Source organism: Moschus berezovskii, chromosome 17 (genome assembly GCF_049115385.1).
Source record: "Moschus berezovskii isolate FMDL1 chromosome 17, NW_MosBer_1.0, whole genome shotgun sequence".
In the NCBI taxonomy this organism is placed as follows: domain Eukaryota; kingdom Metazoa; phylum Chordata; class Mammalia; order Artiodactyla; family Moschidae; genus Moschus; species Moschus berezovskii.
This window is the reverse complement of record NC_142476.1, coordinates 61,694,637-61,710,439: the sequence shown is the minus strand read 5'-3', so window position 1 is coordinate 61,710,439 and position 15,803 is coordinate 61,694,637. Positions and strand designations below refer to the sequence as shown.

At 39.0% G+C, this 15,803-nt stretch overlaps 1 protein-coding gene across 1 annotated transcript in view; it reads right to left on the bottom strand.

Annotated features, from left to right (window-relative positions):
- Positions 1 to 730: 730 nt before the first annotated feature.
- The window catches only part of CNST (consortin, connexin sorting protein), a 98,593-nt gene continuing 83,520 nt past the window's right edge, over positions 731 to 15,803 (bottom strand). The window contains exons 10-11 of the mRNA XM_055419739.2: positions 5,012 to 5,147; positions 731 to 3,369 (exon numbers count right to left, since the gene is read on the bottom strand). Of these exons, the coding sequence (XP_055275714.2) occupies positions 3,164 to 3,369; positions 5,012 to 5,147 (342 nt within the window). The 3' untranslated portion in view covers positions 731 to 3,163. The remainder of the gene's footprint in view (positions 3,370 to 5,011; positions 5,148 to 15,803) is intronic.

The window sequence follows — 15,803 nt, the reverse complement described above, 5'->3', positions numbered from 1 at the left end:
GACTCTTTTGTGACCCCATGGATTGTAGCCCACCAGGCTACAATTCCACCATGGAATTTTCCAGGCAAGAATACTGGAGTGGATTGTCATTTCCTTCTCCAGAGGATCTTTCTGACAGAGATTGAACCCGCATCTCCTGCACTGGTAGGCGGATTCTTTACCACTGCGTCACAAGGGTAAGTTAATATTAACTTAGCCCACAGAAATGAATAGAGTTATACAGGTCACGTTAGTGGGAACACAAACATTTAGTCTCTCTCTGGATTGGGGTTAAATGCCACAAAGTCAGCTTCAGCAATACAGATACTAGGTAAAAGATTTCTTTTTTCTTTTCCCAATCTTCCCTCTTCACTTCTCAATTCCTATCCCTTTCTCCACCTTAAAATTTCAGCAAGACCCAATTCACATCTGTCCTTGCAAAACAAGGCCTACCTCTAAATTTTAAATCCTCTTAGCATAATACACAAATTCACAGCTCAATATAGTAAACCTCCCAGAGAGATTTGATTTTTAAATCTGAAGGAATGAAATTTTACAGTGAATTTCAGTGGCTGTTTCAGGCAGATGGGGAGATGTTTTAGAAGCACAGGAGCATTACGTAGGGACCTATTAGACTACCCAAAGTAATCTACTTGTGGGGCCAGACCAACTTCTGAAATTACTTTACTTTCACTTTAAATAAAGCGGTTTTTCTCAGTACCCAAGAGGTTCAAATAAACTCTCTGAGACATTCTGTTGGTGTAGATTTTAAATTACAAGCTTGATCTGTTACCCCCAAATACAGTTTTTAAGGAAGATTAGTTACAAATCATTGTCAGTACTTTCCAATGACAGAAAAAAAATACATGATAGTAAAACTGGATAAATTCTTTATGTGAGAGATAACAATTCTCTCATCACCAGATGGAATTACTCCAATTCATGCAATAAATGACCATTACATTTTTAAAAGTTTCCCTAGTTTTTCTAGGTGAGATTTCATGCCTATTTTAAATCAAGACATCAGTATGCTCTTGAGCTCACCTCACTCTCCATGAGAAGCAGTGAGGACAAACATGGTTTTTCTGAGATACAACTGGACTCCAGAGGACCAAAGTATCACCTCAGATTTTTCTACCTCAGTGTGAAGGTACCTAGGAAATCTTCAGTTTCAGAAGTAATGGCCCTGGTGGCCAATGTAACACTACAGATTATTTAGAACTTCAATAGTGATCGAAAAAAGGAACAGGAAGGAAATTTTGACTTATCTTGACATAAAACCGGCAGAAATCAGCATTGCCAAATTTCTGTAACTAGAAATCATGAGGGTAAAACAGAAGAGGTTTGTCTATGTTGGGGATACCCACACAGTAGACTTTGTGAATGTCTCTTACAGAACCACATAAGATAGTACCATCAACATTTTATATATTTACATACAAGTTGAATACAAATTCTTAAAATTTATAATAGAACATTAAAATAATCTTCTAATAAAATCAGCCTTAAGTATAAGGAATCTAGATTTCAGTATCTTGTACACTTCTAAATAAATATCTTTGATCTATAATCCTTGAAAATATTATAGTTTATGGTGGCATGGTAGAGACAAGTCAAACAGTATTATAAGTAAAAATAAAACATCAATTTAAAAATAAGCCTAAAAACACACTGAGTTGAAATTATAGAAAATCAAAACACTAAGTATACAGTAATTAAATATCAGGTATAACCAAATGCGTGCTAAATGACACAATTTCAACTTCTATAAAAAGCCCTTTAAAAATCATAAGTCTAAATAAATAAGCTGAAACATGAAGGGATGTACTGTACCAGCCAGTAACAACTAGTAAGAAAATTCTCTTTTTCTTTCAAATGATCCTAACCAAAGTACATGAAATAATGATCATTGCTAAAAAACTATAATTCATGTGTTTTGTTTCTTTTAGAATGCTATCAATGAGATAAAAAAGTTAAAGAAAGGCTTCCTAATTGTTCAATCACTGTACTTTAGAAAAGGAAAACTGACAGATTTAAATAAAAATCAGACATTTGTCTATTTAAGATATGATTGAATTTTCATCTAATGACCCCACATTAGGTCTGAATCAAGCCCATGATATGAATGCACATTCAAGCATCTGAATGTCTGATCTGTTAATACTGAATTATATATGATGCATTTAATTTCATTCATTAAAGTATTAGTTTATTTTACTTAAGACCAGAATCAAAACATCTAGAGCAGGAACTAATATCTTATTTATCTTTGTAAAAGGGGTCTTAGATTCTCATTACATAATAGGTGCTCAATAGGTCTTTACTGAATTGATGTGAATCTGGCATTCATTACAGGAAGCACTGAATCCATGATGAAACTGGTTGCCTGAGACTCAGAGGGAGCTATTCAGCTTTATCTCTAGGCCTGTGATGAACTTCTGGCTAGTTAATCAAGTTAACTGTCACTGTATCGGTCATAGTTTCTCAATTCAGGGCCAAGATTTCTATAATTCACTGTTCCACAGTTAAGCCTTCTTGAAAGTTTTCTGCCTGCATATTTATAGTCATGTTGAAAGAATAATCTTTGTTATTCTATGTTGGGTTTTTGCTTATAACTGTCTGAAATACACACACACACACACAAAAAAAAACCATTTCGCAAGTGGAAAACAGAATCTGGAAAGAGTGCACAAAGCCTATGTTACACAGCTCCCAAGGTGAACTAAAATAAGACACTGAAACCATAAGGAAACTCCTTTTCGTTACACACAAACTTATTGCGTGATGGCTGGAAGCAATGTCTTTGGACCAACAATTGTAAATCAAGAGTGTCCTTTAACCATTAGCTTGAAGGTAGCCCAAAATGGTTTGGCTCCAACACTGCCCTGTCTAATTCTGCTCAGTGTAGCTCATTACACTAAGAAACAGCGAGGAGGAGGAGGACATGCTGTCCAAAGACCATTCCTTCCATCCACAGTGCTCAGATCAATATCGCTTCATTATGTGATTATTCTAAGAGTTCCTCTGGATTGCCATTTACAGTTGCTGTTTCTGATGTTTGCTGTTCCTCTGTGGGGAAGGGGGGAGGGGGGCGCATGTTACAGAACTCCTGAAATAAAAGCTGCTTAGAAAGTTTCACTCTTTGATTCTCACTGCCAGCATGCCTGTCCCTCTTGAATGCTTGCTAGGAGAGGTAGATCCAGTGTTTAAGTTCTGCTATTCCCTGTAGTAACTTAGTGTAATAGAAGTCCATGTTGTCTGCAAAGTCTGTACAAACGGGTGACTCCATGTCACCAAAAGTGCAGTATAACGCAGTTCCTCCCACACTAAGCAAAACCGTCACTATGCACAGCAAGACCAGTAAAATACAGGAACCACCTCCAACTTCATCTGCAAACAGGAAAACAGAGTAAGGTTAAGCTGACACAAGAATCAAATTCTTGTCTCACCAATTAAGATAACTAGCTGTTTCTAATATTAGTCCTCTATGGATGGTCCTTGATAGAAAGCTAGTGTGCCAGTGACTGTACGAGGACCTGTCACCATAAAGATATACACTTGTGGAACTTGTGAATGCTAAAATTAAAACTAGTTCATTTATCCAATGGACGTGACCACTTCCGTAAAAAAAAGAAGAAAAAATCTGGCAGTACATCTCAGATCAAACACATGTGGTTAAGGATTTTTATAGAAACAGGATTATGTAATTGTATTCTCCTTTGACTGACATATTTAGTTCAGTAGATGTTCATAGCTAATAGACCTTAAGAGATTTAATAGTTTATACTTAGTATACTTTTTATATATACACATAAAAAGGATTGCATCATTTGTGCTGTGTTTCTTAGTTTTTTGGGGGGTTTTGTTAAAAGTTCAATACTTTTATCATCTTTTCTGTTTTTTGCCATGATTCCCACTCACCCTCTTATCTTTGTTAGCAATCTATTTTATATATATTTTCAGCTATTTCTTCTTTATCATATATTTACAAACATTTAGATACAATTTATTTTAAAACATCTATTTTGTTTTATTTATCTACATGCACTGACGCTGTTTAGAGCTGTGCTGTCCAACATGGAAGCCAAGAAGCGCAGGTGGCTACTGAGCACGTTATATGAATTAGTCTAAGATGAGGTGGTTTCTAAGGCAACTAGGGACTGTCAGTTCTAAATCCAGGGTTCCTCCTACTAGGCAACAATTCAGTACCAATTGGTACAAACAAAAAACTTAGCACTTTATCTGGAGAAGTTTGTGATAGTTACAAGCAAGTTTCAGAGGTAAAAATGAGGAGTGAGAAGAGATTATTTCCACGGCTCCTGCCAGCTTTATAGTTGTAAAAATTTAGAAACATCTTCTGCTATCACTTTATGTCATACTTAGAAATTGTATCTACACATTGACATCGTTTTTTAATAATGCAGTTGTTTTATAAATATGAAAAGCACACTGACAGATTCTTGGCCATGTTTCTACTCACTCTGATTTATCTAGGCCTTAGGTAAACTTAACAACAACCTTAAATACAAGCCCAGGAGGAAAAAATACAAGCCCAGGAGGAAAAAAAAATCAATAGCAACAGTGTTAAACTACTGCTCTTGAGAGAGACTTTTTTTCCATAGAGTCGAGAAGAAATCACTGAAGAGAATATATTTGTAATTTATAAATATTTTCCACAACAATCAAAGAGTATTGACTGCCACTGAAAAGAAGACAAGAACAGCAGGCTCACAAAAGTCAGAAAAACACTAAACAAAGAAACTGAAATGAGCTCTGAACACTGACAACTATCTGTGGGACCGGAAGGCAAGGAGATGAATTTTGCAACTGGTCACTTATTTGAGCAAACAGAATACTTAGGAATTACTTAAGAACTGATGATAGTTCATTTCTCTGTGTTTCTTTATATAATGCAACTAAGTCTACATATTCTTTACAAATCCTATTACCAAACATCTTCAGTTCAATATTAATTCATTCTTTCGGCAAACACTGATCAAATCTGTGCCACACACAGTGCTGAGCATTCTACCTTGATCTAAGCTGTCGTCTATTTCTTGGAATCTCACTCTTCGCTTGGATGGTTTCTGTTGCATCTGGGCAGGATGATCTCCTACAGTATCACTCCTCTTCTTCAGTATAGAGACCAATCCTTCAGCAGGAACAACCTGTCAGAAATTATAAGAACCGTCCGTTACATTATGGGAAGACACATCAGTGATATTTTACATGTAATGGTAAGAAGGCTAATTCAATTCAACAAGTATTGGAATTCCCATTAGAGTTTTAACCATAGGAAAAAAAATATAACAATTATAAAAATTTTACAGAATAATACTTTCACTAGTATTCAGATACTGCCAAATACACACTTCTAAAACACTGATTTCTTTTCTAAAGCCTTAAAATTGAACCCAGAGCCAGGCAGTGTGACACAGCATCGACTGGAAATCAGGCCTCCTTTAAAGCTCCCCTTACCTGTTACGTCATCTATAAAATGATTCCTTACTGCCCCTCTTTGCTTAATCATGAGTGCTGGGTTTTGCTTTACAACAGAGGCTTTTTTTCATTCATCAGCAACTTTTAAGAAATGAATATATGAGGCTAAAAATATACTTGATACCAACTTTTAACATCAAAATCAGTGTTGTCCTCAATTTCTGTGAGAAACTACACATTTACTAAATAATGTAACAGTGCTCTAAACACTTTAAGAACTGCTCTTCTAGAATATCTCTCAGATCCAGTTTACTAGGCACGTATTACCCTGTAGTATGCACAGTGTGGCAAACTATGGCCAGTAGGCCAAAGGCCCATCGCCTAGCTTTGTAAATACAATTTAATTGGAACACAACCAAGCTCACTCATCCACATATTGTATATGCCTGCCACGATGGGAAAATTAAATACAGGCCACAAAGTCTAAAATATTCAATCCTTGGCCCTTCATAGAGCTTGCTATTATCTCTTTAGCCCCCCACCTCTACCCCTTCGTGTGCTGTCTTTCTGGTTTTCACTTGGGATACCTCTCTTCTCCCTCCACCCCACCCTTTATTTAGGATCAAAAACAAAACAGAAACCCTTGCCATTTTGGAATGAAAAGACTCCGAGGTGTATGGAGGAAGAGAAGACAATTGGTTTGTAGAGCCAGGCTGGGAAGTTAGACGCCTTACCGAAGGCCCCCTAAGCAGTAGGTTGATTTACACAGGTTGACTTGTGGTTGCCTGCTTGGACAAGCTGTAGGTGATGACATAGTTGGGCACTGTGTGCCTAACACTGTACGTGTCAGTGATTTGCTGGTATCACATCACTGTAAGCTGACCACTTCCTGTAATGTCATTTATCTGATCAATGGTATAAAATACTTAATATTACTTGGAGTTCCAGCCAACCATCTCTGATAATAAACTATACAAAAATATTATAGATTCAATTAGTTCTTTTTATAACTCAAGGCTTTTAGGGTCAAATAACTCAATATTGTCTTCTACTGGGCTTCCCTGAACATGGGTCTATAGAAACCATTATCTCAAAAAAAAAAAATCAATGTTCGTAATTTATTCTTTTTATAGAAAATATGTATTTCAGATGATGTATTTCTTTTGAGAAAGCTTTAAAGTACTTTCAGTTCAGTTCAGTCGCTTAGTTGTGTCCGACTCTTTGCGACCCCATGAATCACAGCACGCCAGGCCTCCCTGTCCATCACCAACTCCCGGAGTTCACTCAAACTCATGTCCATCGAGTCGGTGATGCCATCAAGCCATCTCATTCTCTGCCGTCCCCGTCTCCTCCTACCCCCAATCCCTCCTAGCATCAGACTCTTTTCCAGTGAGTCAACTCATCGCATGAGGTGGCCAAAGTATTGGAGTTTCAGCTTTAGCATAAGTCCTTCCAATGAACACCCAGGATTGATCTCTTTTAGAATGGACTGGTTGGATTTCCTTGCAGTCCAAGGGACTCACAAGAGTCTTCTCCAGCACCAAAGTTCAAAAGCATCAATTCTTCAGCGCTCAGCTTTCTTCACAGTCCAACTCTCACATCCATACGTGACCACGGGAAAAACCATAGCCTTGACTAGACGGACCTTGGTTGACAAAGTAATGTCTCTGCTTTTTAATATGCTATCTAGGCTGGTCATAACTTTCCTTCCAAGGAGCAAGCGTCTTTTAATTTCATGGCTGCAATCAGCATCCGAAGTGATTTTGGAGCCCAAAAAAATAAAGTCTGACACTGTTTCCACTGTTTCCCCATCCACTTCCCATGAAGTACTTTAGTGACATTAAAATGATAAGTACAAATTATGTAAAGGAATAGTTTTTCAATCTTTCATCAGAAAGCAATAAAGAGAATCTTCATAAAACAAAGAAAAACTTTACAAGTATCACACTGAAACTGGGTACTTAAAGGAGAAAAAGAAGTCCTAATAAGTTTCTACAGGGCAAGACATGTTAAATGGAAATTAATTTTTCATAGATTCATTTACTATCGATTTTCTCCATTTATTTACCAAAAGTGATGTCACCTATCACAGGAGATTTCAAATTGCTTTAACTGCTTAGAATAAACAATTCTATTAAGAATAGCTCTGAAGAAGACCCCCAGAATTGCATTACTATTAACTGTATATCATTGTGATCTGAGTTTTGAATCTGTAAATGCAAGAAACAGATTCAACAGTAAATCAAAAGAACTGCAACTATGAATAAATGGATGGTGAGAGGCCAAGAGAAATTTTCAAAATCATCTGGAAAGACACAGATGGTGCTTCTAAGACCTAGAAGCTATACTAGGTGTAGGAACTGTGAGGCCCCCACTTCAGCTCCTGCTTGGCCTAATTTGGGGTGTTTGGCTCCAGAAGTCAAGTACGGGATACAAGCCTTTCCAAGTGGCCCCATCTTATTTACCATGGGTGGCAGTGAACTTTGGCAAATTTTTCAAAGAGGGAAGAAGAAAGAGTATGAGAAATTACAGTTATGTGGGATGAGCCAGCATGCTGTCTTGATACCCTCCCCACTCAACCCTTAATTCCTGGCAAAAATCTAACCACAGGCTTTACTTTCTTTTCCTTTTTCTCTCCCATCAAGAACATGTTTCAGCAAGACAGTGTCTAAAGTGAAGGAATGTGCTCTTTTCCGTTATTTCCTTTCAGTCTTGCTCAAGGATCTTCTCCAGGGACCCTTCCTTTTTAACTGCCCTCTGGTGCTACAGACTAGAGGGATGGGGGGGACCAAGTTTAGGCATAGGAGAGACAAGCCAAAAGGGAAACTCTTAGAAGACAGGTCTTTTCTGTGCTGGGAGGAGTTTCAAATAAAGGTCTTAGAACCTACCCCTAGCATGGAAATTCCTACTTGAACAAAAAATTTAAGAAATGACTTTGGTAGAGTTTAATTTTATGGTAGAAGGGCAAGTTAGTTAAAATAATATCATGTTGTTAGTCTGGGGTCTCATTCAAAAGTTTGCCAAATGTTTCTAAGTTTAGGGGACACAGAAATGTGTTTTCTTCAAACTACTTAAAAAAATTTCTATGCTTCTATGCCCTTTAATTTTTTTAATCATAATGTCAATGTTAAAAGGTTAAGAAATTTTAAACCTCAAAAAACAAAGCTTTAAAAACTAAATTTAGGTAATTCTCTGGTAACCCAGTGGTTAGGACTCTGTGCTCTCACTGCTGAGGGCCTGGGTTCAATCTGGGCCCTTAGCTGGGGGAACTAAGATCCCACAAGTACATGGTACAGCAAAAAAAAGAAAGAGAGAGAGAGAAAATAAAGCTAAACTAAATTTAGCTTCCCACTTCAATTACCAAATTCCTTTCCTACCAAAACAAAGTATACCAAGCCTTTACACTGAGAACAAAAAGAATGTCTAAGCTGCAGTTAGTTTAACTGTTACTGGTGCTACACTCTGAATTAGTGCAGAATTTAAAAAGATAATGAATTATTCACCTGACCTAGCTCTGCATGGGATTCCCAAGTGGCATTAGTGGTAAAGAACCTGCCTGCCAATGCAGGAGATATAGCAGACACGAGTTCCATCCCTTTGTAGGGAAGATCCCCTGGAGAAGAGCATGGCAACCCATTCCAGTATTCTTGCCTGGAGAACCCCATGGACAGAGAAGCCTGGCAGGCTACAGTCCATAGGGCTGCACAGAGCTGGACACAACTGAAGCGAGTTAGCATGCATGGCAGCTCTGTATATTTGGAAATAAATAGCTCTCTTGCACTTCCCCTCAAATATCAATGATCATCACAAACAGCATTTTAAGAATGAACTGGTTATAGAAACAAGATTATTCTGCAACTCTGCTGGCACAGGAAACCATAATATGACAAGGAAAAAAACACTCATACAGGCCTTGCTATTAAATCTGCCTCCTCAAAGGAGAAAATAGATATTAAATAATATTATTTTATTGATCGAGGCTTTGCTCAACCCAGAACCTTAAGGCTGGTAAATTTGCTTGGTTTGCAACTAACTTGATACTTAATATTCATAAATCATATTAGTATATTACAAATAGCTTGAACGACAGCAATCTCACTGAAACACATGTCAAGTTTTCTGCTACTATTCCTCACTGAAGGAAAAAGTCATGGTTCTCTGTTTGGTCCTTTAGATCTGGGTTCCATAATAAGAACTATAATTTAGTGAATCTCCACACTTTCTGTAAAGACATTTACATAATATGTCCTACTTAAGTCCTATTTTATAGATGAAGAAGTCAAGCTGAGACAGCTTAAATAACTTGCTTACATTTGTAGCACCAGTTATTGGCAGAGTTGAACACAAACACAAGATTAAACCTCCTGCCATTTCCTTAATGTGAAAAGATCTTATTTTCCATGATTACTAAAATTTTGCTTAGTGTCATTTCTTATATATTACAATTAAAGTGAGATGAACAGAACTTTCAAATAAACCTAATAAGTTTCTTTTGTCTTTCCAAAGCACTTTATACAACAAATCCTTATCTTATAAATCACCTGAATTAAGAGATACTTAAATTAATGGCTAAATCTGTCTATTTAGAGACACTGGGGAGGAGATGGTTATATGAAAGATCATTTGTGTCATTCAATTCATCTGGAAGTATATTAATGTCATAGCTACTACTACAGCAAATCAACATAACAAATCACAGTGGAGCAATAGGAACTGAGGCTAAATGGAGGAAAGTCACCTTCTAGAAAGACCACAATGGTTATCTCCAACTCCACAATGCTGCATCTTCAGTTCAGTTCAGTTCACTTCAATCAGTCGCTCAGTTGTGTCCGACTCTTTGCGACCCCATGAATCACAGCACGCCAGGCCTCTCTGTCCATCACCAACTCCCAGAGTTCACTCAAACTCATGTCCATCGAGTCGGTGATGCCATCCAGCCATCTCGTTCTCTGTCATCCCCTTCTCCTCCCACCCCCAATCCTTCCCAGCATCAGACTCTTTTCCAGTGAGTCAACTCGTTGCATGAGGTGGCCAAAGTACTGGAGTTTCAGCTTTAGCATCAGTCCTTCCAATGAACACCCAGGACTGATCTCCTTTAGAATGGACTGGTTGGATCTCCTTGCAGTCCAAGGGACTCGCAAGAGTCTTCTTCAGCACCACAGTTCAAAAGCATCAATTCTTCGGCGATCAGTTTTCTTCACAGTCCAACTCTCACATCCATACATGACCACTGGAAAAACCATAGCCTTGACTAGACGGACCTTTGTTGGCAAAGTAATGTCTCTGCTTTTTAATATACTATCTAGGTTGGTCATAACTTTCCAGAACACTGCAATTCAGAGAGTGAAAAACTCTGAAATGATGATGTGAACGAGTGAAAATGATGATGAAGTACAGTGATACTGAATTTTTCCAAGATTAATTTAAAAAGGAAACAAGTTTTTTAAAATAAAAATATGAGTTTTATAATGCACCTAAGTTTCTAAATTATACACTGTCTGTTGTTTTTGTAATTAGATTTTATTTGTTTAAAGGGACAATTTAATAAGTATAAAATAGGAAAAGAAATGGGTAAGAATGTCAAGACACCATCCCACTTTTTAATCCCCAGTAAATCATTTAAAAAGGTAGATTCCAAAACAGAACTCCTGATTCTCTTTCCCTCAAAACTGGTCCATTAGCAAATCTTATTAGTTCCTCCTTCATAAAAATATATCTTCACCACATCCATTGCTACTGAGTCCTTCACTATTTCTCACCTGAATAATTGCAATAACTGGATTGATATCCTTTCTCTGGCCTCTGCCTTCACTTTTCTAGTCTCTGTAGAGCAGGCAGGAAACAAATAAAATCACACCTTCTGCTCAAAATACATTTCAAAATGTTACCACCGATTAAGTTTAATTCCAGTTCCTTACCTTGGTCTACGAGGCCCTCAAGGAACTACTAGCTCAGCTTGTCTTCTCCACCTGAACGTCCTACTGTTCTGTTCACTGTGCTCTAACTTTGCTGGCCCTCCTGCTGGTCCCCTCATTGCCTTCCCCTCCACCCTGGTAAGCCAGAGCCCAGTCCTCCACCCTACCCAGCACTTTGGTCTCTCTATACCCCTTCATCCTGCTAAAATTTCTTCAGAGCCATTATCAATATATAAAACAGTACTGTTTATTTTTATGTGAACTTATTATGTGTCTTTCCCTCTAAAGAGTATGTATCATGAAGGCAGGTACTTGATCTGTATTCACTGGTATCTCCTTAGTTTCTAAAATATAGCAGATGCTCAATAAATATGCCCGGAGAAGGCAATGGCAAGCCACTCCAGTACTCTTGCCTAGAAAATCCCATGGATGGAGGAGCCTGGTAGGCTGCAGTCTGTGGGGTCGCCATGGGTCGGACACGACTGAGCGACTTCACTTTCACTTTTCACTTTCACACATTGGAGAAGGAAATGGCAACCCACTCCAGTGTTCTTGCCTGGAGAATCCCAGGGGCGGGGGAGCCTTGTGGGCTTCCATCTATGGGGTCACACAGAGTCGGACACGACTGAAGTGACTTAGCAGCAGCAGCAGCAATAAATATGCCAAAGAGCAAATGAATATAACAGATTAGCAATTTCTATAAAGCCCCTAGCCTGCACTTACTCAAATAACACAGCCTTTCCCCTTAAAATAATCAAAACCAAATCTATCCTTAAAGGTGATCTATTTTTCTAAGTGAACTAGGTCAAAAAAAGAAAAGAGGAGCAGGGGAAGGCTTATTGTATACAGGTGGCTGTTGGGCTTTGCAGAGAACACAAAAATGCATTCTACAGGATCCCCACCCTTCAGAAGCTTGCAATTTAGTGAAGAGGGCAATAAACAAATACGTGTGTGTGTCCTTTAATAACAGGACAGGTAGATAGAACTTTGGGAGGAATGATGTTCAGGCCCCTCCCTCATCTGCAAGTCAAAGGAAAAAACATTATGGACTTTAGTGATCAATAATGGCAGCAGCTAGCATTTATTGAGTACTACCCATGACAAACACCCTCTTCCAACAACACAAGAGAAGACTCTACACATGGACATCACCAGATGGTCAACACCGAAATCAGATTGATTATATTCTTTGCAGCCAAAGATGGAGAAGCTCTATACAGTTAGCAAAAACAAGACCAGGAGCTGACTGTGGCTCAGATCATGAACTCCCTATTGCCAAATTCAGACTTAAATTGAAGAAAGTAGGGAAAACCATTAGACCATTCAGATATGACCTAAATCAAATCCCTTATGATTATACAGTGGAAGTGAGAAATAGATTTAAGGGTCTAGATCTGATAGATAGAGTGCCTGATGAACTCTGGATGGAGGTTCGTGACATTGTACAGGAGACAGGGACCAAGACCATCCCCATGGAAAAGAAATGCAAAAAAGCAAAATGGCTGTCTGAGGAGGCCTTACAAATAGCTGTGAAAAGAAGAGAAGCGAAAAGCAAAGGAGGAAAGGAAAGATATAAGCATCTGAATGCAGAGTTCCAAAGAATAGCAATGAGAGATAAGAAAGCCTTCCACAGTGATCAATGCAAAGAAATAGAGGAAAAAAACAGAATAGGAAAAACAGATCTTTTCAAGAAAATTAAAGATATCAAGGGAACATTTCATGCAAAGATCGGCTCGATAAAGGACAGAAATGGTATGGACCTAACAGAAGCATAAGATATTAAGAAGAGGTGGCAAGAATACACAGAAGAACTGTACAAAAAAGATCTTCACGACGAAGATAATCACAATGGCGTGATCACTTACCTGGAGCCAGACATCTTGGAATGTGAAGTCAAGTGGGCCTTAGAGAGCATCACTACGAACAAAGCTAGTGGAGGTGATGGAAATCCAATTGAGCTATTTCAAATCCTGAAAGATGATGCTGTGAAAGTGCTGCACTCAATATGCCAGCAAATTTGGAAAACTCAGAAATGGCCACAGGACTGGAAAAGGTCAGTCTTCATTCCAATCCCAAAGAAAGGCAATGCCAAAGAATGCTCAAACTACCGCACAATTGCACTCATCTCACACACTAGTAAAGTCATGCTCAAAATTCTCCAAGCTAGGCTTCAGCAATATGTGAATCGTGAACTTCCAGATGTTCAAGCAGGTTTTAGAAAAGGCAGAGGCACCAGAGATCAAATTGCCAACATCCGCTGGATTATGGAGAAAGCAAGAGAGTTCCAGAAAAACATCTATTTCTGCTTCATTGACTATGCCAAAGCCTTTGACTGTGTGGATCACAATAAACTGTGGAACATTCTCAAAGAGATGGGAATACCAGACTTTGACCTGCCTCTTGAGAAACCTGTATGCAGGTCAGGAAGCAACAGTTAGAACTAGTCATGGAACAACAGACTGGTTCCCAATAGGAAAAGGAGTACGTCAAGGTTGTATATTGTCACCCTGCTTATTTAACTTCTATGCAGAGTACATCATGAGGAATGCTGGGCTGGAAGAAGCACAAGCTGGAATCAAGATTGCTGGGAGAAATATCAATAACCTCAGATATGCAGATGACACTACCCTTATGGCAGAAAGTGAAGAGGAACTCAAAGGGCTATTCATGAAAGTGAAAAAGGACAGTGAAAATGTTGGCTTGAAGCTCAACATTCAGAAAACGAAGATCATGGCATCTGGTCCCATCACGTCATGGGAAATAGACGGGGAAACAGTGGAAACAGTGTCAGACTTTATTTTTTTGGGCTCCAAAATCACTGTGGATGCTGATTGCAGCCATGAAATTAAAAGACGCTTGCTCCTTGGAAGGAAAGTTATGACCAGCCTAGATAACATATTAAAAAGCAGAGACATTACTTTGCCAAGCAAGGTCCATCTAGTCAAGGCTATGGTTTTTCCCGTGGTCATGTATGGATGTGAGAGTTGGACTGTGAAGAAAGCTGATCGCCGAAGAATTGATGCTTTTGAAGTGTGGTGTTGGAGAAGACTCTTGAGAGTCCCTTGGACTGCAAGGAAATCCAACCAGTCCATTCTAAAAGAGATCAATCCTGGGTGTTCATTGGAAGGACTTATGCTAAAGCTGAAACTCCAATACTTTGGCCACCTCATGCAACAAGCTGACTCACTGGAAAAGAGTCTGATGCTAGGAGGGATTGGGGGTAGGAGGAGACTGGGACGGCAGACAATGAGATGGCTTGATGGCATCACCAACTCGATGGACATGAGTTTGAGTGAACTCCAGGAGTTGGTGATGGACAGGGAGGCCTGGTGTGCTGTGGTTCATGAGGTCGCAAAGAGTCGGACACGACTAAGCGACTGAACTGTCTGAACTGAACTGAACCCATGACAGGCACTGTTTTTGGCACTCTACATGCTAAAAAGGCAGAGCCTAGACCTCGAGGGTGGACAAGAAATAAATGTGTGGGGAAAGAGTTCGTCACTCCAGAGCAGACTAACACAGAAGATGAAGACCAGAGGTGACAATATTTGAGGAATACCTGGGAGGCAGCAGGGAGGCCAGGCTGACAACAGTAACAGTTTTAGCACAAAGGAACAGCAGGAGATGGTGTTGGAAAGGTAAAGTGGGCCAGATCACCAAGTGTCCCGAATATCAAGCCATTTACGATACAGCCCTTATCCTGGAGCCAAATGGAGTCATGGGAAAAGACTGACAAGCAAACATTATTTTATAGCAGAGGTTTAAACTCACAGTCTATGTGTTAGATCCAGACCCTCAGGTGTGTCTGGTTGCGCCTAGAGAATTTCAAAAAGCTATTCAGCTTTCTAGACAAGAAATGGGAACGTTCCCCCATCACCTACAACTGAGTCACTTCATTTACTCATGTTGCCTGAGTGGCTGGGGGATCCTATTGAGACACTACTTGTTTACAGTACTAAATATAAGACCATTTGAAGGGGGAGAAGATGATATGAGCAATGGGGAAACTTATTAAGTAGCTACTGCAAGAATCCAGAAAGAGGCGGTAAAGATGTAAATTTAAAGAACGATTTAAATGGAAAAGAAAAGGAGCTGGGTCCAAGAGACATGACAAATAAGAGATGCAGTAAGTAATCAGAAAATTTAGAGGGCAGGATAAAAAAAGGCAAAGATGAGACCATCTGGCACAGAGAAAGGATGGGTAATCCCTGGATAATCCTCTGGGGCTCATTAGACACTTACATAAATCCTGGGTCAAGCATTTTCCATGGACCCTCTTATGTTATTGGAAGACTGTATTTCCTCTATGGTGACGAAGCTGAGCTTACCCTGCTCCCCTTAAAACAGTCATTCAAAAAAACACCACGATTGCTGTTTCTAAGACCCTTCTTTGTCTGAGATCCACGGAAGAGCTAATTATATGATTTCCTAAAATCCTGCTGCTTGATCCTAGCCTCGCATCTTATATTG